The sequence below is a fragment of the Limanda limanda genome, chromosome 7 (assembly GCF_963576545.1).
Source record: "Limanda limanda chromosome 7, fLimLim1.1, whole genome shotgun sequence".
In the NCBI taxonomy this organism is placed as follows: domain Eukaryota; kingdom Metazoa; phylum Chordata; class Actinopteri; order Pleuronectiformes; family Pleuronectidae; genus Limanda; species Limanda limanda.
In genome coordinates, this window is record NC_083642.1 from 22037847 (window position 1) to 22065173 (window position 27327).

At 41.4% G+C, this 27327-nt stretch overlaps 2 protein-coding genes and 1 non-coding gene across 3 annotated transcripts; 1 reads left to right on the forward strand and 2 right to left on the reverse strand.

Moving 5' to 3' along the window:
• Nucleotides 1–1057: 1057 nt before the first annotated feature.
• Nucleotides 1058–15308, reverse strand: tmem240a (transmembrane protein 240a). The gene is made up of 4 exons (XM_061075037.1): nt 15037–15308; nt 14516–14622; nt 9931–10139; nt 1058–1728 (listed from the first exon to the last, which is right to left on the reverse strand). The coding sequence occupies exons 1-4, from the start codon at nt 15091–15093 to the stop codon at nt 1574–1576; spliced, it is 528 nt and encodes a 175-aa protein (XP_060931020.1). The 5' UTR covers nt 15094–15308; the 3' UTR covers nt 1058–1573.
• trnaq-uug (transfer RNA glutamine (anticodon UUG)) lies at nt 7601–7672 on the reverse strand. The gene has a single exon. It is a non-coding gene; the product is annotated as a tRNA-Gln (tRNA).
• Nucleotides 15309–19919: 4611 nt separating the features above from the next.
• On the forward strand, nt 19920–24463 carry otud3 (OTU deubiquitinase 3). Its single transcript, XM_061074402.1, has 8 exons — nt 19920–20029; nt 20697–21000; nt 21464–21612; nt 21928–22040; nt 22149–22271; nt 22484–22616; nt 22879–23066; nt 23748–24463. Exons 2-8 carry the CDS (start codon nt 20795–20797, stop codon nt 23904–23906), a joined length of 1071 nt encoding a protein of 356 aa, XP_060930385.1. The 5' UTR covers nt 19920–20029; nt 20697–20794; the 3' UTR covers nt 23907–24463.
• Nucleotides 24464–27327: the final 2864 nt, after the last annotated feature.

The following is a 27327-nucleotide window of genomic DNA, read 5'->3' on the forward strand; positions in this document are numbered from 1 at the left end:
TTTATCGGTAATGAAAATATTAAATAGTTTCAGCTGTAGCTTACATATTAATAGAATAACATTTTCAAACCACGGTGGACAATTTCTTTGAAATGGCCTCTCTGCCTCTGGGACATGTCACCGCTGGGTGATAACAGCAGAGGGCTTTCCTCAGCAGCATTAGAATGTCATTGCCAGTCTCATTTCAGAAGTGTTGTTACTCAACGCTCATGAAATTTCGATTTTTATGTATAACAAACAGAGGAGTTATCGGCAGGACTTCGCTGTCTAATCTGTCTGTGGTTGATGCTTTGAAATAACCCCCCCGCTATGAGAATGTGCTCTCGTCTTCACTCATGTAGCTGGAATGACACAATCAAACATCAGAGGTCACTGTTGTGCTTCAATGGCACTTTTAATAAAACAGACATTTCATCCTCACAACAGCAATGTCTGGACAGAGAGGGCGAGGGGGGGCTGGTGAGGGTTCCCTCAGCTGATAGGCTGGTTGCTCCTGATAAGTGAGAGGGAATTGGATAAAGAAAATTGAACTGTGCTCAGTGTGGGGGAAGATGGAGAGGGCTGTCTGTGTGTTTGTGTGAGTGAGTGCGTGTGTGCTTGTGTGCGTGTGTGTGTGTGTGTGCTTGTGTGTGTGTGTTGAACTGACTCATCTTGGCTGGCATTTATTTCTCCCTCGTGTCTTCCATAGCATGGTAATACAGCGAAGAGAACCCTGACCACAACTGTACACACTCCCCTCCCCCTCACATATTTACAGAAAAAATTAATACATTCAGTTAATTCACTAAGTAACAAAGCTAATTAATCTGTGTTTTTAGCAGAAATCACATGGTTTCCCATCCAAGTTCCCAAACAGACTCTGTCTTTCCGTCCCATCTCTACAATCTTTACCCACGCAAAGGTCTTCTACTGATGACCGACTCACACAAACGCCCACCCCCCCACCCCCTTCATAAAGACTGTCAAATCCCCCTTTTTTTTCTCCATTATTTATAACTATTTACAGAAGCAGCAATCTAACTATCACAAAAACCCGCCCACCCATCAGTCGCATTCGCCCCTCCCCACACCAACAAAGTCCCACCCATCAGAAAAAAAATATCATGACACCAGTCTCGCCACCCGGTTCCATACACTGCCCACATCTTACCCTGTTCTAAAAGAGCATGCCAAGTTTAACAATGAACACAGAAAATGTCGCTATACAGAAAAAACACCCTTAAAAATGTCTTTTTTTCTTCCTTCCTCCTCCCACAATGGTGGACATGGACATAAGACAAGATTTCAGTGGCAACAAATAAATCGTCATCTTGCTCCATTTGGGGATTTTTTGAGTGCTGACAGGAGCCAGGTTTAGTCCTAAGAAAGTCCTGTCACTGGGGTTTAAGGGGGCCATGTAATGAACAGTGGGGGGAGGGCAGTTTTCCAGATGTCTCTGAGGCAATAGCTGGCCAATAGGCTGTTTGGGGAAGGGAGGTGAGGGGTGTCGGAGGGGAAAGGGAGAAGGTGTGCTGGGGAAAAGGATCTAGTTTTAATTTTTTTGTTGTTGGTTTTGTTGTTCAGTTTTTCAGATTCAAAGGTGGCGGGGACTAGGGTGGCCATTGTGGTAGAGCTTCTGCTTGATGTGGACCATGTTGCCAGTGGAGTCCTCCATATTCCGGAGCTGGGCCCGGCGACGGAGGTCTCGGAGGTTGCAGAACTGAGGCAGCCATGACCAGGACGGGGTATCTGGAGGAAGAAGTTGAAAGGCAAAATAGCTGTCAAGAGGAGGCAGATGATATAATAATTTGTTGTGTGTTCAAAATAAACACAATAAGATTCTTCAAAATAGGGTAAAGAATCACAAGGTGACTCCAGGCAACAATGAGGGGACCCCAGCCCATTGTTTCCAAACTTGTGCTGTCGATAAACATAAGAATCTGCACAACGCTTCCAAAAAATCAAATAAAAAATAAATAATATAAAAGATATTAAATGTATATTTTGTTACACTTTACATTTTCACTTTCCAGCCTTGGATAATACACATCTAAATGTTTTTTTTTCATTATCTTAAGAGTGTGGTCTTTCAGTTTGAGATCAGAACTTGCTTTCTCTCAAAGCCCTGAGCTCACCCTGCTTGTACTTAGATGAAACATTTGCTCTTGGATTTCTCCTATCCTCTGCTATTTGATTTTATTTTGATTATCTATTTTGATTGTATTTTTTCTTATGTAGCTGGAGCACAAAATCACCAAGCACAAGCAGGGTGAGAGCATAACTAAATCTGAAGGGGAAATCCAAAAGTCCTGCTCATGGGACATCCCCAGTTTGAGTATTATTATGAGTATTATCCCATATTGACGGTATTTCACACAAAACAAGCACAAAGCAGAATTTCAGACTTAAAATGTCTGTTGCAAAAGAATTGTGGGTATATCGTTATTTTGTCGAAATCAAAACACATAACACCAATGGTCATTTCTTTTTCTGTTTCCCTCATTCTACTCACAACCAAACACGAGGATGTGCCACCACAGTACGTATGGTTTACTGTTTAACAATCTTGTCTCACTTGTGCAGATGAGCAAAGTCCACTGAACACAGGCTTTCACAGACACAAGATTCGAGCAGCTTTTAAACACACTCATGAGATCAGGAAACACAATAGAGTCAAATCCTTCTTAGTCTGGTTTTTGTACATCTAAATCCAGTTAAAGTAACAAAGAGACAGCAACAAATAATGCCTGCGCTCTGAACTGTACTTTTCCAAGCCCCAATACCCCTTTTTGGCTCAGTTTATTTTGGAATATGAATGAATAATTTAGGGCTAGGCAGATATTGGTTTGTCATTCTCTGATATGATGCTTTTTATATGATATGCTCTGTTTCAGTGGAGAGATGAAAAATGTCATGACGGCCTAAATACCAAGTTTCTACTTTAACAAGGGTTCTGAACAAAGATGGTCTCGTGTAAATTTAAAAGTAATTTCCATGCAACACTTAATATTTTCTGTCAAATAATCTTAAAGAAAATCATAGAAAAAAAATGATACTCAACCATAATTGACTTAATCACATGCAGTTGTGTTCACAGGTAATGTTGCATCCCCTGCCTCACACATGTACACACTTATCTCATCTCTTTAAAGATAAAGGTTTCCTAACAGTTTATGAACGCTGGGTGAATTTGCAGTTCTTTCAATGCTCCCAAGCTTTGCAGATTGTGCAACAAAACTCGAAATAGTTCTTTTTTGCTGTCCTCTGACATTTTCCTCTCAATATTCAAGTAATATTTTATTAATGCTTTTTTAATTTTTGAAATGTTGATACTCTTACATTTGCCATCCAGTTGGGTTGGGTATCTTATTTTTCAAACATTGTTTTTACGATAGATGAGACAACCTTTAATCCTGGGATGTAGGGGTCACTTTTTACAGTAAGGACAGAGTGACAGAGACGACATAAAAGCTCAGGACGTTGAAACATTGGATGATAACTGTAAACGACACCAATCTCTTCAAGTGCACTACAGCCTTGCCCTTGATTCTTCTACATTCATGTTTAGCTGTTGCACATGGGACATGCACGTTATTTCTGTACAGTCAAAAGGAGGTGAGACGAAGGCTGAACATTCATTTTTAAGAGTGTTTAATTTTGTATTCATACAGACTACACAATAGAAAGGTCGACCTAGTCTGAAATCAGTGGCTGTCTGGAAACCAAGTGGCCCTTCATGAATGTGTGGCATATAGTGTGAGGGGGGGGGGGACGGAAGAGCAGACATTCGTGCTTGTTGGGTTATAAACTGGAGCCGGCGAGGCGGAGCGAGGTCCACAGAGACAGCAGAGAGAGAGAGAGAGAGAGAGAGAGAGAGAGAGAGAGAGAGAGAGAGAGAGAGAGAGAGAGAGAGAGAGAGAGAGAGAGAGAGAAACCCAGTGGCAAATGGCCCCTGCATGGAGGTGTGGTGGTGTTGGTGGTGGAAGAGGGGGCGAGATGTTGGGTGGAGAGGAGGAGAGATAGAGTTATTTATAGCTGTGAGTGAGTATGCTGCTCTGAAGGGTATCCAAAGGAAAGGGGGCAATGAAGACAGGTTTCTCTCATTTGAATAAAAGGATGGAGATGAAGTCGGAAGAAATGATAATGAGCGGCAGCAAATGGGAGGCAAACTGTTAAGAGATGAGGGAAAGGAGAGGCGGGGCTTAATGCTGAACGCCAAGTCATCATTTTCTGCGTTTTTTGACATACTTTATTCCTTTACGTTTCCAGTGTGTCTTTGCTAAATGGGAGAAGTGGGAGTCACGACAGGAAGCACTGTGAAGGAAATGACCAGGGGAGATTCAATAAGTGAGAGAGGGGGGGCTAGAGATGAAATTAGGAGAGAAAAAAAAAGCATAAACGTACATCTCAATGTGTGTGTGTGTGTGGGTGTGTTTCTCACTTGCCATTCCAGCTGCTCTCTCTCAATCTATTTATAGCTCTGGTGAAGAGAATGTGTGTAAGTGGGGGGTGGGGATATGACAGCATCTCCACCCTGCACCCCCAACATGCACTCACACACACACACCTCCTTCCTCCTGCTCTGTCAGCCTCACCTTCACTCCTCATCTCTGGTAGGCTAAACGACTCTGACCTAGCATCGTCAGATCCAAACACACACACATACACACAGACACACACACACACACACACACACAGGGGATATTCCCTCACAGTACAAAAGAATAAGCCTATATCCCCTGCTCTATAGCTGCTGCTAATGAATATGGATATTTTTTTTATGATGACGCATTTTACACTGTTATACTAAAGCACTGGAGAAAACAGCAGTGTCTCACCTGCTGCTGTAAAAACCTTCCACACCTCTGTGCAAAGCAGATGCCTGCAGCCATCAAACCTTCTACATTTCCGGCCCCTTGTTTATTGTAGCAGCATCTAAAAAAAACACCCTGAAAAAGCCAGAACACTGATATATCTTCTGTTCTGAAAAACCCATGTTTGTGAACCTTCAGATGATGTAGAAATAATAACCATCATTCTCTGATTGCTGCTTGAGACTTTCCCATCCTTGCCTGAGGAGCTTTTCCGTGGCACTCCAAGTATCCAGGTCACATATCACCTACTTTCGCTCTTTAAAAACTGAGGATCCAGGCCACCACCGCAATACATGCCTGACACTGAGCACCTAACAGCCTAGAGCATACAATATTCAGCCTCCAAATCCACTTATTAAATTATTTGCTTCTGGTCAGTATCTCTGAATTAAGCTCCAATTGTGTCAGCAGAAACAAACTAACTTCTAGAGTTTAATGCTGGCAGGGTCAAGAGGCCTGTGGCACTAAAACAGTGAAATCCATGATGCTCATACACAATTCATCAGAGAGCATCTTGCCAATCCTCTGCTGATTGTCTGTAGTTGATGTCTCTTCACCACATGCACATATTATCTGATTAGCTTTAACTTGTGCAGTGGCAGTTCTAATCCTGACTGTTTTATCCACAGTCTGTGGTGCAGAGAGAAGTTAGACAACTGTGTGTTCATCCTACCTGGTTTGTTTCTGCAGTGAACATTGTATAGTTAATGTTAGTCATAAAATGAAACAGATTTTTCTTTATTACTGTTTACGTGTTTAGCTTATATACAAGCTTGATCGATTTCCTTAACTTGTGCTATGTTTTCATTCATTGCTTTTCAGGGGTTTGTTTAGCAATCAACATAATCTTGTCTGCTCTATAATTTCGCTATATATTAAACTGTGGTGCAAAAAAATGAACAACGTGTTCTTACTTTAAAGATTAATCGCTAAAGAGGTAGTGATGCACTGAATGTTGTTGCTATGACAGAGATCAGCACCATCGACACCGGTGTCTGTCAGTGTCAGTTTGATATGGTGAAAAAAATAATAATATTGAAATGATGTGGCGAGGATTTTGACCCACGGTTTGACCCAGTTGCTGATCGCTGCTGTGGTTTATCCGAGGGCGTAGAAGACATGTCCAACTCGGTCCACAGACTGAAATCTTGTAGTGTCCTGCCCACACTGACTGCTACAGAGCGCTGGTCGCCTGTTTAAACAATTATTATTGAACATCATGTCCAAATCACACCAAACTCTGCACTACACTTTCTCAGGCAATTCAGAATAGACATACCAAGAGAGTGTGGAATTGCTAGATAGATGTCACTTTTAATCTCAAATTGAATTTATTTACTTTTCTGTCATCTGCAACAGCCACACAAGCCAAAGACACGTGTGAACATTACACCCTTTGTTCTGCCTCATTAAATCTGCTGGGAGTCATTTTTCCCCTACAAAAGTAACATGCATCCTTCATCTGTCAGGAGGAGATGGTACGAGAAATGAAGAAGATATTTCAGAGAGAGAGGAGAGAGAGGTTGCTGACAATAGACAGGAAATGAAGGAGCAACTTTCACACTCAGTTGGATTTAAACACATGGTATGTGGGGATGTAGCTTTCACAGGAGCACAGCAGATGGTGGCAGTGCAGTCATTTCTCAATCTCTGTGTCTCAGGCCTGGTTTTGAACAAGTCTCAGTAACTGCTACTATCACACAAAAGCAATGTTTGTTTTGTACAAATGACAGCTTGGCCAGAGTTTCCCAATCCGATGACTAATTTTTCTGTAACAGGATTTGCACTGTGGTAATAAACTTTATATTTACATACATCTATATACTAAGACACTTGTATCAGTGGCTCTGGTTTTCAACCAACACTATGATTAAGGTTTAAATCCTAACATGGCTCCACCCACCGTCAACCTGAGCCGAGGTCTAATCGGCACAAATGATGATGTGCAAGCTTTGTTAGAGAAAAGGCTTTTTTTCAACAAGAGATATTTTGACATTTCACAGTATAAAAAACCCACAGGCGTAAATACTACAATTAATTACGGCTGAATTCCATTTAGCTGCTTCAGTTTCAGGGTCCAGATGTTCCCTGTCACTGTCAGGACTCACTGCAACACTTATAGAACTACTACAAAAGATTCAGGGTGAGTGTCTGTTACATCTGAGCTCTTCGTACCATGACAAGTAAAAAGTGTCTCCTTTGAAAAGGTTATGTGTAAGTGTAACACACTATAAGACGATCTCTGATTTAAGCAAGGGCTCAAAATCCAAGTTAGCTGTCTGTCTAAAACTGGGTCAGCACATCGTCCTGGCTCCTCGTCTTCAGTGCATGTTTTACACACGTCAGCTCTAGGGCCCAATGATGAAATCTGCCTTCTGAAATAAGTATAGGATCTCAGTAGGATATGGGTTGACATTTTTGAAAATGTGCGTAATTGTTTTTCTAAAAAAGAAAAGATGGATGCCACTCTCTGTTAAAAGCTCAAAAAGATAAACGTTAGGGATATAAATCTGTCATAAATAAGATTTTTTAGTGATGTATTCAAGCAACAAAATATACATCGAGTTGTTTAAAATGTGCTTCAGTTTTTTTAAAGTAAGTTTTTATCCACTTTATCAAACATGATTGATAATGTGGGACAGTATGCTTTAGATAATCTGGGACAGTCCTTTATGTTTATAGATGGGGGAAATATACATTTAGGGATTTCCTGAATTAAAAAGAAAGAAAGGAGCAAAGCAATACACAGGTTCCACCGAGACTTGAACTCGGATTACTGGATTCAAAGTCCAGAGTGCTAACCATTACACCATGGAACCATGAAAAGATAGCGTTGATCAATGATTTTGACTCGCTCAAGTGACAGACTGTTTGTCCCTGAATTGCATGGATTTAAAAAAAACGTTATACACCTTTAATAGAAAGTTTTCAATGGATATCATAGTTTCTTTATTTAGGTTTGGGTTCTTTAAGAAAAGAATTTGACAATTGCATGTTAATATGAATTAATGAGATTTCTATGAACAGATTCATAGATTCTTCTTCATTTTCGAGTAATTTTTCCAATTTCCATTAAAAAATTGCTCATATTGACCTTGACATGCATTAAGAACTGTGATTTAGGTACAAGTGTCCCAGATACAAAGTGACCTGTCCCAGATTATCAAATTCTTTTTTGGCACAAAGAACACTAAAAGCTGTGCCATATATCCTGTGAGTATGATATCGCCAATCTTTCTTCATGTATGGTGAGAAAACACCTTAAGGGTTACAGAAAGGTATAATATGTTGATATAAGGTGTAAAACAGATATCGGAATAAATTATTGTAATCAAAATTGAAAAAAAAAAGATTACCCGAATTCACCCTTATTATGCTTCATTAAACTAGGGCATATCATTAAGATGAGATTTTCTTCTTTTCCTTGGTACCGTGGAGAAGGTCATTCATGCTTTTGTCTCCTCCAGGCTTGATTGCTGTGACATACTTGTGGTCTTTGCAAGAGAAATATCAACAAACTACAGCTAATTCAAAACTCTGCACAGAGGCTAATCACTGTCTCACTGGGAGAAGTGGCCAAATCATTTAAATCCTCCCCTCCACAACCTGCCTGCCAATTTTAGAACAGATTTTGAAGTTTTAATTCAGCTTATTTGTGTGATTTGTCAACCCCATGCAAGCCTGACCGCTGCTTGAGATCCTCTTTCAGAGGCCCTTTCAAAAATCCATCTCCTCATCACCATGGGAGACCTGTTAACTCCAGGCCCATTAGCAGAGGAAGTCCTGACTCAAGACTTTTAGGCTTTCATAGACTCTGTTCGTTTAAAAAAAATCATCTTTTATCATCTGCATTCTTCTACTTTCATTTTAGAAATAAAGTTCATTACTTTACAGATTTTTTTCTGCAGTGCAATATAAAAGTTGATTCTTCACATACACTCATGCATAACAGATCATGAGGATACCTACTTTTCTGTTACTAACACACTGTTTTAGCTCATCCCGAAAACAGCTGCCAGTGCAGCAGTAAAGTACATCGATAACACTTAAAGGTTCAGTGTGTAGAATTTAGTGACATCTAGTGGTGAAGTTGCATGTTGAAGCTGAACATCCCTCAACTGACCCTCCCCTTCCAATCATGACAGAAAACCTGTGGTAACCTTCAGTTGTCATAAAAACTAAAAAGGTGTTTAGTTTGTCCAGTCTGGGCTACTGTAAAAGAGAGGACCCGCTCCTGATGTACATATAAAGTATTTAAATATAAAGGTCTCATTCTAGGGTAAAGAAAACAACAATTCTTACAATTAAGATGAAACATTCTAGTGAAAACATCACTAGGATAATTTTGTATTCACTTTCTACCATTAGATCCCTTTCACCTGAATCTTACACACTGGACCTTTAAGTGTGGTATCACAGTTTATTTAACAATGTAATGAAGTAGTTGTATCTGTTATTGCTTTTAGCATTGTATGTTCCACCCTGAATGTGTAAAAGAATCTTTAATATCAAGTTTGTTTAATAAAACCTCTTTTTGGGGTCTGCACTATTGTAGCTTTCATTGATGAAGGATTTTACTTTTCTGAGAAGATCATTTTTAGTTTAATATATTTAGATTGTAACTACACCAATTGTTGTTTTATGAACAAGGATATTTCCTTAACATAAAATAAAGAGGAACATCAGGGAAATAGGTTTTTAAGTTTTAAGTCTTTTCCAAAGAAAAATAAATAAATAACATTCAGTTTATCTCTGCCAATATTCTGAATCATCACACTGCTGATAAGTTTAGCCGTGAGTTTCCAAGAAGTCACAGTACACTGAGTAAATAAATAAGTGACAAAAGCCAAAAATGGGCCGAGCGAAGGGGTGAAGGTCATTGACCTGAGCTCCACCAACTGCTGTGTCAACAGGCAATGGCTTTCTGCATGCAAGCATTTTGCTAATAAGATGTGTCCCGGCAAATCTTCCTCTGAATTATCTCTCTCATACGAATTAAGATTGTTCAAATTGAAATCCACAGAGAATGATTTGTGATATGTTAGAGTTTGCGTATCTGCAGTGATGTCCAGCTTACCGTAGTAGCGGCTCGCCCTCCAGGCCCGGACGGCACAGTGGAGGACTCCGTCCAGCCACAGCAGCAGCCAGCTGATGCAGAAGCCCAGCAGCAGCCCCAGCATCAAGTCCATCTCCTGCTTGGTCACGCTGTCACTCACAAAGTAGTTCTCTGATGAGTCCACCAAGGAATGGTCCCCATCATACGGGATTACATAGTGGACATGATGTCTGGAGGGAGGACAGATAGGGAGAGTTGATGGGTGAGTTAGATATACTGTTTGTGTAAATGCAAAGAACTAAATCCATTTTGTGTCCTTAAAGCATTATATAATTATCTGAATTAAAGCTACACATTAACATTCCATCGACATCTCTAAGTTGAACGAATCAAAGGATAAACCAACAGCTTCTCTGCACATTATTCTCTGATCTTCCCTGGTGAGATGACGAGGATTGTTACAGAACGTTTTCCCACGTTTGGTGTTTTGACGATGCTGGTGGAGAGCTCTGTTTAGCACTTCTCCAGAATCCCCTCAACGAGTTTGGTTTTATTGAGATCTGGTGAATGTGAATAATGTTATGTACGATTCACATCATTTTCTTACTCACTTAATCTTACTGACTAATCCATCTTAAAAGCATCTGCAATTGTTACGTCTCTCCATTCATTTATGCAGGTGTTTCCTTTAATTTACCACTTGTCTTTATATCCTTACTTTGAAAAGGGACTTTTCCAAATTTCTTTAACCATGAGTACCATGGACAGCATTGTTATAGATACTCTGTAGTATTTTACACACTCCCTCTCCCTCAGAAGGTACCTGGAAATATAGACATTTTAATCAGATTGCAGTAATCCACTCTTTGACCGGAAACGCCCTGAAGCCCATGGGTGTCTCCAGGCTGCACTTTAGGCAGAGAAGTTCATGGTCTACTTGGGGAAAAGCTCATGGCCTGAAAAGAGATTGAGTGCTACCTCCTTTGGTAGATCCTGTTGAGGGGCCTTTCAGCAAAGCAGTGATTCCCATATCAAACAGATACTCTCTCAATAGTAACTTATCTCAACTATATCTTAAATGCACCAAGTTTGAAAGTATATTTCCTAAGTTGTCTTAGAGCTAACAGATTTTGTCAGAGTGGCCTTCATCTTCCTAATGTGGTTATGGAATTATGGCCGACTTTTCCTACACATGCCAGAAGCAGTTGACCAATAACGACAGAGTGGACCAGCTGGCCAATTAGAGCAGACAGGAGGGGGGCCTTAAAGAGACAGGAGGTTCAACCGAGTGTTTCAGACAGAGGCTTAAAAGAAGAGCTGCAGCAATGGACATTTTAGTGAAAGTGATGCCTTTTCTGAACATTAGAGAATGTAATAACCCAAATTAAAATTAGTGTGCATTACATGAGCATAATATGTCTCCTTTAAATAATAAATAAGAGTAGATAGATGGTTGGATTGGCTCAAAGTAGGAAAAATGTAAAAGGAATCAATATGAAGCCAATTTTAATTATCTTCTCAAATCCACAGGCTGTGTGATTGTGACTTACCATACAAGAGGAGAAAGTACTGTGGTGAATTTATTTAAATTTAAAGACATCTATTTTTTACAGTGTATCAGAAAATATGCTGGTTTGCTGTGTTACAGGTAACATACAACATGCATGATGACAGGCTGCTTTTAACTGTCACTGCCACTGTTTCAACTTACATTCACTTTGTCGATTACTGACTCTGCTCCAATGTAAAAACATATAAATGCTGTGGATATGAAAGTCTCACTTTAATGGTATAACCTGCTCTCCTCAAAGAGCTATGAGAGCTTTTAACAAAAACTAACAACACAGGCAGTTGTCTGTGGGGGAAACCACTCACACACTTTGGATTATTACTTTGACAGGTTGGGACTGATGCAGGTTTTCGAAGGCCATTACCAAACTTTTCATAATGAAAGAGTACTCCAGCAATCGAGTATTGCACTTCTGAAAATTGAAGGCTTTGCAGGAGACAGATTAGAACAAATGTATGCTCGGAATTTAATTTCTGTAATGCAACATGATATCGTCTTTCATTAGACATTCCCAGGCTTCACAGCTCGAAAACTCCACACCACGAGTTTGTCATACACATTTCAAATCCATTCAAATTGTCTGTGCTGCTTATCTTCACTGGTGCTACCTGGAAGTTTGTGTTAATGCTTCTGTTTTGGAGTGAGTAGGAAGTTAGGATCATGACCAGCTGTAAACAAAGAGTCAATCTCATCCTACAAAAATGCAACTTCATGAACAGAAAATCCAAGTCCGTTGTTTGAATGACAGGTGATCTCTGGAAAATGTAGATAGCAGCACTTTGTATTAATGTGGGGAAAAAAAATTGAATTTGCAGTTTAACACCTTAAGCATCTCACTGAAGAAGTATGGTCACATGGGGGATCAAACCCCTCTATTAAACCTGACTAACCTGAGCTACGCCGCCACTGAGGTCCATTAACGCCAAAACATTTTTCATAATAAAACAAAGCCATGTGACAAGATAAGACAACATCTTCCTCTGTATTTCTTTATTTTTCCCTAAGGTAGGCTCTTGCACCTAAACCAGTAAATAAGGTAAAGGATTATTTAATGCTGCCTGACTGTCTATCTTTAAACTGACTTAAGGTCCGTTCACCTGTGCCCTACAAATCTTTGAATGTGTCTTCTTTTCATTAAAAAAAAAAAAAAAAGAGAGAATCATTCTGCAAGAATATTGGCATGGAAATGCTTCAATAGGAGCATTTAGATCATCTTCTGATACGTCTCATACTGCCTCAAATAAACACCAAGACACAAACACACGGTGTCCATTTCTTGATCTCCTCTCTGCCACAGAGGCAGATATTGCAGGTCAGGATTGAGCCTTTCAGAGAAGCCACAACTGCATCCAAATCAGAGCGTCGAGGCTGCCAAATAAAACGACACTGGCTGTGTCCTCAAGACTGATAAGGTGAGCGCTGTGGGCGTCATGACACCTCCATGTCTAAGGGATGGAAAGACTACACGTGTGAAGGCCAAGCTTTGCTCTACTCATCCAACTATCCTGCATTTCCACTGCTTATGTGAAGACTTGTAACTAACACTTACTCTGGAGTGTTTTTAGGTTAGTGAAAGACACTGTTGTTATACAGAAACCTAAAGAATAGAAATCTAAGCAGAGGTTGAACTGTGCATACTCTCCAGTGGGATGTTTTATCTGATCAAACAAATGCTTATATAGAGGACAAATGATCAATACTTCATTATCAATCAAATAATAACTGCTTAATGAGCCTGATATTACTAAACTTGTTTGCATTTTCAAAATTCTGATCCTATTCCCAATGACTCTTTCATCAGCAGCGGGACAATGACTATCAAAGTATCACAATATCAGTGATGCCTGCTCTCATCATAACCCCCCTCTCCAATCATGCTTTTATTTTGTTCTTGATAAGTACATCAGGTACATAAAGGTGTACAATAGGCCTTTTCAAACTTTAATTTAGATCACTTCCCCCTCTCTGATAATCTAATAGCACCTAATGATAAAGGATTTCTGGATGTTAAGGCTTAAAAGAGCCACAGTGGAACCGGCCTGTTAATGCTGCTAATGAACAGCTAGCAGGCTTCATCTACCCCCCCACTGCAGTGAGCACACCACAGGCTGCTGTTTGGGTTTCATGTGCATCTCTCCAGCTTTTGCACCAACAGGGGTGTAGTGACATTTCCCTTCCCTGAACCACTGATCTGTTCTGGTAGCTGTAGCTAGGTTGCCTGTGGGACAAGGGCCAATCAGGATCCAACATGAGGACAATATAGAGGATGAATCTATTGGCTAAAAGGGCTCTTACTTTAAATCTTCTCCCAACATTGTCGCCATGCCCTCAGGCACTGTGGAGAAACGAGGCCCGCCTGCACCAGTGCTCATCCACACACCCTGGAGCCTGGTGTATGCTACAAACTGTTGATGGGAAAATGCATAATAATGCAGATTGAATCCGAATGAATGTATTAATGAGGGTCTTGCTGCTGTTTTGGCCCTCCACTTCAAACCTGCTCTCACCGTGACAGCACACAGCAGGTAGGCTGATGACTTCTCCAGCCACACAACCCCGCCACCCCCCCTCGCTCCGGCTCTCGTTTGAGCAACATTGGTTTCAATTCCCATCGACACACTGTAAACCTGTATGAATCGCACACTTGATGCTCAGATTGTTTTCGAACGGCCTCGTATCGCTCATAGTTCATTACCTATTTATGGCTCCGACACACACCTTCGCAGGCGGGATGCTGCAGAAGCCGAAGCGCTCGCAGCCGATACATCGCTACGAATACATATTTTTCATTTATAAAATCACACAGGGCGATCAAACGAGCCATCGGACCGTGTGCTGGAGCCGATGATAAAAACAAGAGTCGCTGAAAAGGGCTCAGCCTCTGCGGAGCTCGTCCAGGCCTCTTCAGCAATTAAGAATTGACGGGGAAAGCGGTGAAAAACACACACACACACACACACAGAGAGAGACACACACACACACACACACAGCACCACCACATTTATCCAGATATTGCTCGAGGATGATGGCATTTACCTTCCACAGTTGCAGTGACAGACGCGGTCCTCCCCTCGTAGATGCGGTAGGATGTAGTTGTGAAAGCGGTCCAGTAGTGCGTTCATGTCCATTAAACAGGCTATCGCCTGCAAAGAACCGTGCCAGTCAGCTGGGACATGTCAAGCAATAGGCAAGGCTATATTCCTACAGACAGCGAATCAATCTTCTCCTCGGGATTATCAAGATACACAACAACGGGGAGGGGAAATGATAAAGAAAGGGACAGAAAAACACATCCTGGGTTAGATCCTCCCGGTTTTTAAGAGGGGGGACTCTTGCCTCAAAACGGAATTAGATTATTTATTGATGACAGCAGGTAATTATAGGTGAGCTAACCCACTTCCACATGTCATTGATAGGCCTGCTGGGGGTGGTGTGTGGGCAAAATGTGATGCATTTATTGCACATTTGTATCAATCGGATCAAATATTAGCCTCGGTGATGTGAATTAGGAAAAAGCACACTGTGGCCGAGGGGAGGTGGTGAACGTGGTGTCTTACCATTACAACTGAAGCACCAAGAATCATAAAAATCATGGTGGTTGTGAGCATATGCATCAAAACTTCCGAACTGGCCGCCGTGCTGTGGCCCGGGTTCGTGTTACCCGCGGCGGCGGCGGAGAGGCTCCGGCTGCAGGGCTCCTCTGGAGGCTCCGTCCCGGCAGCGGCCGCTCATGGAGCCGCTGCTCCTCCTGGCTCCTCCTGGCTCCCCGGGTCTCCCTCCGCTGCTCCTCCTGGCTCCCCGGGTCCCTCCGCTGCACCTCCTGGCTCCCCGGCTCTCCCTCCGCACCTCCCGCCCCCCCTCCTCCGTGCCTCCCCGATCCAGCCGCTCTCTCAGCCCCTCACTGCGCCCTCTCCATCCAAGGGTCCCCCCCCCCCCCAACCCAGAGGAGGCAGTCCTCTGATTACCGGTGCCAAAGTGATCTCCTTGTGATCTCTATCCCGGTTAAAAACCCATGAAGAAAAGAAGAGATTAGCTCCTTCTCGGTCTCCTCTCTCGCCTCGGTCTCCTCTGCGTCCTGCTCCAAGTTATTCCAACACACCGGCGCTGCGCTTTTATTCGTACCGGCGGTTTCTCTCCTCCTCCATGGGCGAGCACGGCGGATCCTCTCGGGCCGGACGCGTCTCAAGCAGCGGCACCAGCTCCTCTCTCGGCCATCGCCCTCGTGAACATCGACCTGAGGTCCGGATCGCTCCAGCAGAACTACACCCCCCCCACGCCCCGAGACCGAGTCCACTCCGGATCCAGCTGCATCAATGCCCGAAGCCAGACACGCATGATTATCCCATCCTGGCTCCCAGCAGCTACACAAGCATCCACTCCCACCCCTGGTGCACGTGCGTGTGTCTGCGCGTGCGTGTGTGTCAGAGAAGAAGGAGGGAGGGAGAAAGTGTGTGTGTGTGTGTGTGTGTGTGTGTGTGTGTGTGTGTGTGTGTGTGCGTGTGTGAGAGAGAGGGGGGGACTAGCTAGGCTCATTATTTATAGTGGATACCTGTAGATACACTGGAGCAGGCTTCCTGAATGGTGCTACTCATGGTGATCCAACCTCCTTTGAGCAGTGGCTTAACCCCTTTTATCCCCCAGTTACACACAACCTTATTATTTTTATCCTATAGTGAAGACACCCAATTGGCCAAATGCATTCCCTCGCCCCTTACCCCAACCTTAACCATAACCAATATATACCTAACCATGAAAACTGACAATTGAAAGTGGTTCAGTAATAAAAAGGTCAAACTGTCCTCACTCTGTAAGGTCAATAGGGTCAAAGTGGATCCTCACAAAGATATCTGTGCACACACACCATAAGGGAGAAAGGTCCCCATGACGACCATGTAAACAGATTTACTTCCACGTAACATGCAGAAGCACAAATACCTGCCTTTCTTTTTAATTCTCTTACAGACATTGCAGCTCTTCAGTTTCTGATTCCGTGCAATTCCATTCCCCTTCTTCTTTTTAGAATACAAGCCACATGAGTTGTTTCTTGAAATAAGCAGAGACAGAGGTGAAGACTTGGAACTGGTGTTGTCAGCCAGTAATTCTCCAATCAAACCTGAAAATCATAATAATAAGACAACTGAGGCAGGTTACACTTTTTTGGAGATAATGGTCCCAAAACCCTGGCTGAAGGGATCACCCAGTGCCATTGGTGTCTGGGGATTCTTTTTCTGCATTTTAACAATAAATACATAACCTTTAAACTGTAAACGTGCCAGTCAAGATACAATTCAGACCCACAGTTCCCACAAGCATCGGAAACTTCCTGAAGTAAGCAAACTAATCAGCCTCTGTAAACTCTTTCACGAATAAACATTTGTTAAAACACATGGAAATACTTCATGTTAATTCACAATATTACTGACATGAGCACTGATTTACATATGGCTCAGCACCATGGACAGCGCCCATAAACCAGCCTGCGAATGTGGAACACATTTTCTGACTCTCTTTAAAATCCAAAACATTTCACTTGCAACTATCAACATGGAATCATTTTAACATGCAAACAAAATAACCATTTGAATTCTATTCTTTATTTTTGTGGCGGGAAGGGGTTGCAGAATTCATAAACATCTGCAGTTGCATCCCACAGACCCCCTATAGTTGTTCTATCCTCCTCCAGTAAAGAAAACACAGCCAAGCACCAGTGTAACAGAGCTTCATTACAAATCTCAAGTGGGTAAAATGAACCTAATGCAAATGTTTTATTTTAATAAAGGGACTTTAAACCAGAGCAATAAAATGCAGCTACAAACACAGGGTTGATAGTGGGTTTACAGTGTTTCTCAGTTATGAAAGTAGCCAGCGCTCCCAGTAGCTGCACAAAAAATCTAACAGAAAAGGGAATCTGAGCTGATACGGCTTCTTTTGTGGCAATGCTTGCAATAATAATTAGGTTTGCATTAAAAGGGCAGGTTTAGTTACTGTATTATATCTAAACATGCAGGTTTATGAGGTTTATGAATTATTGACAGTAACTCAGAGATTTGTAGTTGGAATGACACTTTGCATTTTTTTAAATATTTTAATTTAATTTGAGAACTGAAGTTTACTATAGATAGAGATATCTGATGATATCTGATGAAACATGTACTGTAACTAACTTCATGGATAAATATCAGTAAATGAGAAGATGCTTTGCTATAAATAAGGTGAACTAACCCTTTAAAGTTGTTTTTTTCAGGTGGGTACTTACAGTAATTTACGTCCTGAGGGTCGTCACCTTTAATAAAATGTCAACATTTACCAGCAAAACGTCCAATATTTGCATTTGGTTGCATGGAAAATGTTCCTCTGCTAAACTGGAAGAGGCCAAAGAAACGTCTCCCATTGGTCTCAGCTGAATCCTTTATGCTTCAGCTGATATGAAAGAACAGTCTGTTTATATGTTGAAGCAGCTAGTTTAAGAAAAATCTAGGTTTCACTGTTGTAAATGCCCTCAGGTTTCTCAGTGTACCATGATATTTCCTCATGTTGGATACAAGCACAAATCAGGAAATTAGGTATGATTAATAACGACAGTTTTGCAGATATACAAATAACCTTGTGCCATGGTAAAGAAAATATTTGAGCAAGTCAGTGAAGCTGCAAAGTAGTTTCTTATAAAAAGTATGTCAGGATAAACATATGCAACCTCAGTAAAAGACTTTCCGCTATATTAGTGTCTATTTTAGCCTCTGGCCCTTCCTATAACATAAAGATTTGAAGCACCATGTTCGACTCTCATTCACCCACAAACATATTGTACATGTACAGTAAAATGATATGTCGTTCATGCTTGGCTGATTTCTGTGTTCCACTCAGGTGACTGACGCTGATTGCAGCACATGCATGGATGACCTCCGGGCCATTACATCTGCTCACACACAATGCCATTACTCACCAAGGTCTATAATGAACCACATGCCAACGCACATCTGCAGATGTGTGTCCTGTTTCTTTCACACCAGCTGGCGTGGTGCAAATTTGTATTTGGTTTTTATAGGAAAAGGAATAGTCTTACGACGTCCTCCTGTTTTCTGATGCAGTTTTATGTCTTCAGGCTATTTTATTTGTATCAGTGCGTCTGCTGGTTTATTTCACATTGCAAACATCCTGTTTATTGCTTCTCAGCCCACTCATCCCCCACACGCACCAACTGTGTGGAGTCATCAGGAGGAGTTGGTGGTGGTGAGTAGATTTTCTCCGATTTGGGGAGAGGTGGAGATGCAAACATTTCTTTCAGAGTTGTAACTGTAACCTCCTACTTTGTCCTGACTCACAGTCTGCAAAATAATATGACTCATGCACCTCTACTCATGCAATTATCAGATAGATAGATAGATAGATAGATAGATAGATAGATAGATAGATAGATAGATAGATAGATAGATAGATAGATAGATAGATAGATAGATAGATAGATAGATAGATAGATAGATAGATAGATAGATAGATAGATAGATAGATAGATGGATGGATGGATGGATGGATGGATGGATGGATGGATGGATGGATGGATGGATGGATGGATGGATGGATGGATGGATGGATGGATGGATGGATGGATGGATGGATGGATGGATGGATGGATGGATGGATAGATAGATAGATAGATAGATAGATAGATAGATAGATAGATAGATAGATAGATAGATAGATAGATAGATAGATAGATAGATAGATAGATAGATAGATAGATAGATAGATAGATAGATAGATAGATAGATAGATAGATAGATGGATGGATGGATGGATGGATGGATGGATGGATGGATGGATGGATGGATGGATGGATAGATAGATAGATAGATAGATAGATAGATAGATAGATAGATAGATAGATAGATAGATAGATAGATAGATAGATAGATAGATAGATAGATAGATAGATAGATAGATAGATAGATAGATAGATAGATAGATAGATAGATAGATAGATAGATAGATAGATAGATAGATAGATAGATAGATAGATAGATAGATAGATAGATAGATAGATAGATAATATAACACGTATGAAATGCATTACTTTTACGTATAATACTTGAATAAACACTTATAAACACACTAATGAATTAAGTTACATGGATTTTTTATTTGCATTCACAAGCTTTATTTATACTTCAGAAATCCTTGACCCACAATTACATATAATATAATATAATATAATATAATATAATATAATATAATATAATATAATATAATATAATATAATATAATATAATATAATATAATATAATATAATATAATATAATATAATATAATATAATATAATACAATATAATATAACATAATATAGTTTTGTGGATTCGTTTATTAAACCTACCATCCCTTTCGCCCTACGCATGGCCCATTCCCCCTTCCGTAGGATTTGACGTATGCTGACGCATGCGCTGACGTACATATGCGGAAGTTCATTTGTAAACAAAAACGACAATCACATAATTTCTCCTCTGAGACAATTCAAAACGAAACAACAAATACATCTTGGAGTATATCTTGTTAAACGTAAGTACTACTGTTTTAACTACGTCTCATTCTAACACTTACTCGATTTGTATTCAGTGCTACAAGCGAGAGTAGATGATGCGTTACGTAATGTTCAGCTGTGAATGCTCGCTCGCTAGCTAACTAGCTGCTAGCTGATGAACTTCATGTTGGCAAACCTGGCGCCGGTAATATTCCCTGTGAGTCCGCTAAAGTAACATGACCTAGTACGAACCTATACTCGTTACAAGACCCGGACAACTAGTTCTAGTTAGTTAACGTACGTTTAGCACTGATAACTAGCTTTATAACGGAACTGGGCAAATTCATATTCAGCAAAAATCGTTATTTCACATTTTATTAAATGTATATGAATTCAAGAGATCAGAGTTATTCTGACAGTGGAACAAAATGTTGCTCAATGCGTTATTTATATTCACAGTTTGCCACAATGAATCAGAAGTAGTAGCTAAATGTTTCCTCTATATTGTTCATATTGATGGGCTGAGAAGCCCCTCTTCAAAATGCCTGGCAAATGACCTACTATAATATATATGGTATAATGTCTTCATCTGGGACAGACCATGGAGGTCGTTCTTGTGCAAGGTTACAGAATCTACACGCTGGAGAAACCACCCTGGTGTTCACTCACACACACTCACCTCTGCTCCTGTGGATTGTTAACCAGGTTCCTGATGTGTGGCAGTGCTTGATGCCAGCGCTGGCTCAGTACTGGGAGAAGACATACTCCGGTGTCGTAGGCCTGGAGGCACGAATGCAGCCAGCATGTCGAGGAAACAGACGTCCAAACCTGTGCGGAGCAATAAAAAGAGCGAACTGGAACGCAAGAGGGACGACCGGGCCGCTCGCCGGGCCATCGTGAAGGACCGCAAGAACCGGCCCCAGGACGGAGATGAAGGAGCAGAGTTTGCCAGTTTCTCCATTCAGCTCCAGACACTGGGACTGAAGCTGAGAGAAGTCCCCGGGGACGGGTAAGAGCCAGGAAGAGATGGTGGCGTCTGGTTGTGCTTTGTCTCTCTCTCTTTTGTTCTTTACAATCGCTGATTCTTTTCACATTTGTCTCTTAAACGTCTTTTAAACAACATTAATATAAAGAAATCTTACTAACCAGGAGGAACACTATAGCTCCAGCCTCTGTGTGCGTTTCTCTCACAGTCAGTTACAATGTGTTTTTGTCTAAACTACAATGTTTTTTTTAGCTGCATGGCTGCTATGTAGTAAAAGCCAAATTTGTCACTCTTCATCAATCATGTTTTACTATTTGGCTGGAGATCTAGGAATCTTGAGTCATGTTATTGTTTGAAACCCAGGACCTCACCAGCTAATACCAACTCTAAGAAAGACACTTGAGAAATATCAAGGCGTTGATTCAAACTTACTGACAACTTTGCCACTGAGAAACATTGATTTGGGCTTTTTTTGTTTTTCCTGCAGAAACTGCCTGTTCAGAGCTTTAGGCGACCAGTTAGAAGGTCACTCCCGGGGTCACCACCGGCTTCGCCAGGAGACTGTTCAGTATATGACGACCTATCGACATGACTTTGAACCCTTCGTGGAAGATGACGTGCCCTTCACACAGCACTGTAAGAAAGCTACCCAGCATGAGACATTGACTAACATGACCACGGAAATAGTAACTTTAGCCAGTGCCTCTTTCACAGTGAACTGATTAGTGATGCTACTCTACATGTTAGTTTCTCTATTCAGCAACCAGGAACTATGCACTGACCCCTGGTGGTCCCCACTTCTGCTTGCAATAGATAAGTAAATATAGAAGATCATCAAGACATATCGATGCAACATAGATGATTTAGTTTTTCAGACTTGACTCCATTCTTTGCTTCACTGGAACTTGGAAAAAAAATAGGAAAAATATCTTTTTGTTTCTTTCCACCCAGTGTCGAGCCTCTCTCAACCCGGTACATTCGCTGGCAATGACGCTATTGTAGCCTTTGCTCGCAGTCAACAGGTGAAAGTGGTCATCCATCAGCTGAACACACCACTGTGGGAGGTAGGCACAGACAGAGGATTTCCAATGTAATGTAAAGGGCTGTTAATCTGTGATAGTTAACTGCCTTCTGCTACTTTGCACACATTATAGGTTGTATTTTCTTTGTAGATAAATGGTGCAGTAAAGCAGGTGAGCAGAGAGCTACACATTGCCTACCGCTATGGAGATCATTATGACAGTGTCAGGCGGGTGGGAGACAACTCTGAAAGTCCTGCTCAGCTCCGCATAGAGGTAAATACTGTAATACACAAAGTGCATCAAGTATTAAGGAATAATCGCTGCTATCCCCATTCATCCTAAAACAGCTGAAATCATGTATTTGTTCCACCTTCCTCTTTAGATGTAAAGAATGCATCGTGTCGTGTTTAACATTCACAGCTCAAGTGTTGTAATACTACATTTACCGATGGGTCTTGGATGATTTCTCGCTTTGCTATCATCAGAACATGCAGAATTCGCCAGGCCAGCAGCGTGAGTTTGGGGACGGTCAGAGGGAGCGACAGAAAAACCCTTGCCCCACAGCCTTCGAGGAGGACAACGTGATCCTGAGCTCCATCAAGAATCGAGGAATCCAGGGTCAGAAGTTACATTTGACTCATTAGCTGCAGGAAGAATTAGACTGTCAGAGCAAAAGAGAACAACGAGGCATCAAACTTCCCTTCAGACTTCATAACTATGGTGCATTCAAGCTTATCTCCTCTGCTACACTTCCTCCATCAATATTATACAGATTACACAGCCTGTTTTCCAGTAGACAGTTTTCTTTATCTTAACAGTTACCATTTCATCACATTGACTCTTTACTAGTTGAGTGTTTATGTGTGTGTTTCTTCCTCAGTTGATGAGGAGAACCTTCTCCAGCTGAGTGCAGCTACCATCAATGCTGAGTGGCTTTTCGGCTCGGTGCTGGGTCAGTCCTGCCAGGGCCAATGCTCCTCAGGATCCTGCTCAGCCTGCAGAGCTGCAGCCACAGACTGCAGTGAGCACAAGCAGCCAGCAGAGGGCAGCAACATACAAAAGCATAAGGTGGAGTTACAAGAGGGATTTGCCAACTGACATAAAATATTTATATTTTACAAAATTCCTGTGGATTACCATTTTTGTTTCACAGCCTGTCTAGCCTGACTGTTTTATAATAAAAAATAATGTTTTATAATTAATAAAGCACTTCAGTAAAGATATTTTCATTAAGGTATCTAAAAACAATACCTATGTTATACATTTTTGCAGACTTGTGTAACATTGTCCAAATTGTTTCCAACAACTTTCAAACCCAGAGAAATCCACAATTAGTTCAAGGTAACAGGACGTTTAATTTAGGTCACCTTTTAATTGTGTCATATCCACTTTACCCTTGGCTTTGTCCCACTCTGCTAACAAAGTATAAAGAAGGCTAAACACAATGCTAGCCTTTAGCCTGTGGGCGTTTTATTTCCTACCTCTGTTTGTACTTGTCACTCAAAATGAATCGCGATTATTCATTGCCATTTGCTGTGTAACATGAATATAACTTTGATGCATTGCCTCAGCCTCAGCCTCACCATGATTGGTGCCTTAGAAGTGGTGTGGTGGGGAAGAGAAAAACTCCCATGATCCCACACTGCTTCGCATCATCAAACTAGGTCTTTTGTTATCATTTTGATTGAGAGACCCCTAGTGGCTGAAATTACATATTTAATAACACAATTCTGTTTTCATCGTCCCCAGGTATCAAACAAGCAGAGGAAGGAGCAGCAGAGGCAAGAGAAGAAGAAGCGTCAGGAGGACAGGCATCGGCAAAAGTTTCTCCAGAGCAATGGAAGCCAGGACCAGAACCAGCCGGAATCTGTTACTTTAGTACCAGCTCTCAACACGCTCAGTATATAGACTCAAGCATGGCCAAAAATTACCTACTGCTATTCTAGCTATTGGTGGCTGACGCTGTCCACAAGGTTTTGCACATAGAGTCAGAGTTGATTGTCACAGTGGAGGACTTTTCCTAAAGAGAACCCTAAAGTTTCTTTGCAAACAGTATAACGGTGCCTGCAAACTTGTGAGTGTGTTTGTGTGTGTGTGTGTTTTTGTTTGTTTGTTTGTTTGTTTGTGAAGGATGTAAAAGTGAAAGAGGAATAATCAGTGTTTCTGCTAGGTTCAACACCTGGTTGGTGTTGCTTTATGTTGGTACTCCTCAGAGCTGTTCTACCTTTTAGCTACCTATCCCCTCTCTCGCTATGCTGGAATACTGGCTCTCCACGGTTACCATACAGATAATTTCATGCAGCCGGGCCTTTTGGTTTTGCCACAGATTTGAGTTCACGTTTGTTCAGATGTTCAGATCATTCAGTTTGTATGATCTGACCAAAGTATCAAATAACGTAAGGGTGAAAGTTGACTTATGTTCATGCACACTGTGTAAGGAATGTGGCAATAAAACTTGAATCAAATTGCTGGTCATGTGCATCAGATTATGTATTTCAGAGTATCTAGAGTGATAGTTTCTCTTTATTTATTTCCCTTGGTGGTGGAGAAAATAACCTCAGTACAACACATTGAACATAAACAGACATAAGTCACATTTTGGAGAGACTGAGTTTTCACTTTATACATAACAAAGATGGCTACCACATATTCAGAACCAGAATGGACCTCACAGAGTTCATATTACTGCTCCTTGACCTCAGTGACGCATTTGACACCATTGATGAAAACATTCTCATCAATAGACTGACACAGTGCGTCGGCACTGATCTTGAATTGCCCTCAGATGGCTCAAGTCTTATCTCTCAGATAGAGACATTTCTGATTCCATTGGAAATAACATCTCATCCTCAGCTCCATTGATGTTTGGGTTGCCTCAAGGTTCTATTCTTTGCTGTACATGCTCCCATTAGGGCACGCCATCAGCCATTTTAATGGGATATCCTATCATTCCTCCCAGGGAATGGCTCTCCCACCCACGACCTGACTATTACCCTTGACAACTCCGAGGTAGCCCACACCCAGACCTGTAGGGACATCCGACCCCTGCAGCTCATCCAGGATGCAGCAGCTCGACTGGTCTTTAACCTCAATTCGCTCACACTACTCCGCTCCTCCGCTCCCTTCACTGGTTACCAGTGGCTGCCCGTGTGTACCGGGCTGTGAACGGATCAGGTCAAGTCTACATCCAGGACATCGTGAAACGTTACACCCCAGCTCATCCACTCCACTGCTCCCTCACTGTGAGCTAAACACTCAACAAAATCACGCCTGTTTGCTGTCCTGGCTCCTAAATGGTGGAACGAGCTCCCCAATGATATCAGGACAGCACAAAGTCTACACATCTTCCGCTGCAGACACATCTCTTCAGACTACACCAGACTGCACTTTTAAAGCAGTTAGATGAAGCACTTTGTAGTTTGGCTTTTTTGAAGCAAATTGTACTTACTTTATTCTTGCTGTTCTGGGTTGGTACCTTTGTGGTTGAATGCACTTATTGTAAGTCGCTTTGGATAAAAGCGTCAGCTAAAGGAAATGAAATGTAATGTAATATAATTCCGATGCCAATGACATCCAAATCGACCTGTCTTGTCAGAGAACGTCAGCCGTGCGAGTGTCCTAACAGAGTGTGTTGAGCCCGGTCCCTTCTGGACCAGACAGCGTGTTCGTTGATTTGAGGTTCAAGTGGGAAAGGTTAATAATTTAGACAAGTTCAGTGTTCAAAAGTTTCACAGTAATACGTTTATTGTATAAGAACAATAGTTACAGAGAATCTCTGGGGTTCTGCCGGACACGTCACCAGGTTCACTGGATCATGTCGAGAAGAAAGCCCCAACTTTTCCCAAGTCCACGGTATTTGTAAAAACACAGCGTGCAACCCAGAGGCGGTTCTTTTCTTGAGGGCACTCAGCAATTGGCCAGATGTGTACTGTCTCTCAAAGCGCAGTTCTTTGCAAGCATATCTCTGTGAGAGAAGGTCCACTCCACCAGGTGTCCCACCATTGTGCCCTTATCAAAGAGGGAGATTTTCACAGTGGAGAGACCCAGCAGATTAGACTTTAGAGGAGGAATTAATATCTTTTTCTCATAATAATTCATGAAAAGGGTTCATTGTGTTAGTCCTGTCACATCCTCTCTCCTTCCTGATAATCTCAAATCTCAAGATGAATTTACTTCTCACACTTCTCTCCAAGCTGTACTTTGCAGTCAGATTGACACACAGATGGGTGCGCTCTGTGTTTGACCCTGTATCTGAGTCCAGAAATTATATATCACTCCAGGATAAAAGAAACAGTTGTAATATTGTTAATTCTATAGACTACACAGCTAATATTGATTCACAGGATATAATGTAGGTAAAATATAGTAAAATATATTCATAAGATAGAGAAAAAAACATAGATATCTCAACAAGTGCCATTAAGCAATGGATGTCTCTTAACTTCCTTCAACATAAATAATAATCATCTTCCATTCAGATCAGATAGCAGGCAAACTCACCATTTCTCGATTCCCTGGCAACCATTATTAAAACAACAGCTAAAGAAACAGGAGTCCCTTTCGCTTCCAAACTGAATTTTAAAACACACGTTAATTAAATCATTAAATCCTGGTACGTCCATCTACTTAACATTTCCAAAATTAAATCAGTTCTATCTCTCCCTGACATAGAAAAGCTAATACATGCCTATGTCTTTCCCCATCTGGACTATTGCAACGCACTTTATACCTTAGAAACTTGTTTGCAGCTTGTTTGAAATGCAGCTGCTCGTATTTGAACTAAAACAAACCACAGGGCTCCTCTTGACTCTGTACCATCCCAGTCGCACCCTGAGGTCGGCCAGCCTGTCCTTGTAAGTAGTCCCGAGGTCAAGGCTGGCTTCTCAGGGTGACAGGGCTTACTCTGTCAGGACCCGAAGCTCTGGAACTCCCTGCCTGACAGGATAAGACTAGTCAACTCTCTTCCTATAAATCCCTGCTTACAACTTATCTTCGTTAAAAAAAAAGTTAATGACGTCTGATCTACTGAGCACGCCGCATGTCTTTCATAGCACTGCCATACAAGCCAGTAGCCAGTCAGATTTACCTTCAGCCTCAGTGAACCGTCAGGTACGGCTTTTAAGGTTATTGCGATTAAAAGACTGAAACACCTGGGGCCGGTTTTTCAAAAGTAATCTGATCTCGGATTACGGCTATCGGATTGGATCAAATCTTGAACATGGGTATTTCAAAAGAAAAAAAGGATTCAGAAATTGGATTGGATCACGTAATCTAATCTTGTTGTTGATCCGGATCAAACCTTGAGTTTTGGTTTTTCAAAACTTTTTGG

What these genes read in the sequence shown, in the direction of transcription:
- tmem240a (XM_061075037.1), bottom strand. Translation starts at nt 15,093, where the DNA reads ATGCATATGCTCACAACCACCATGATTTTTATGATTCTTGGTGCTTCA. An exon ending in TGTCACTGCAACTGTGGAAG is followed by an intron (nt 10,140 to 14,515) that starts GTAAATGCCATC and finishes TCCTCCCTCCAG; the next exon opens with ACATCATGTCCACTATGTAA. An exon ending in GAGGGCGAGCCGCTACTACG is followed by an intron (nt 1,729 to 9,930) that starts GTAAGCTGGACA and finishes TTCTTCCTCCAG; the next exon opens with ATACCCCGTCCTGGTCATGG.
- otud3 (XM_061074402.1), top strand. Translation starts at nt 20,795, where the DNA reads ATGTCGAGGAAACAGACGTCCAAACCTGTGCGGAGCAATAAAAAGAGC. An exon ending in AGAGAAGTCCCCGGGGACGG is followed by an intron (nt 21,001 to 21,463) that starts GTAAGAGCCAGG and finishes TTTTTCCTGCAG; the next exon opens with AAACTGCCTGTTCAGAGCTT. An exon ending in CAAGAATCGAGGAATCCAGG is followed by an intron (nt 22,617 to 22,878) that starts GTCAGAAGTTAC and finishes TTTCTTCCTCAG; the next exon opens with TTGATGAGGAGAACCTTCTC.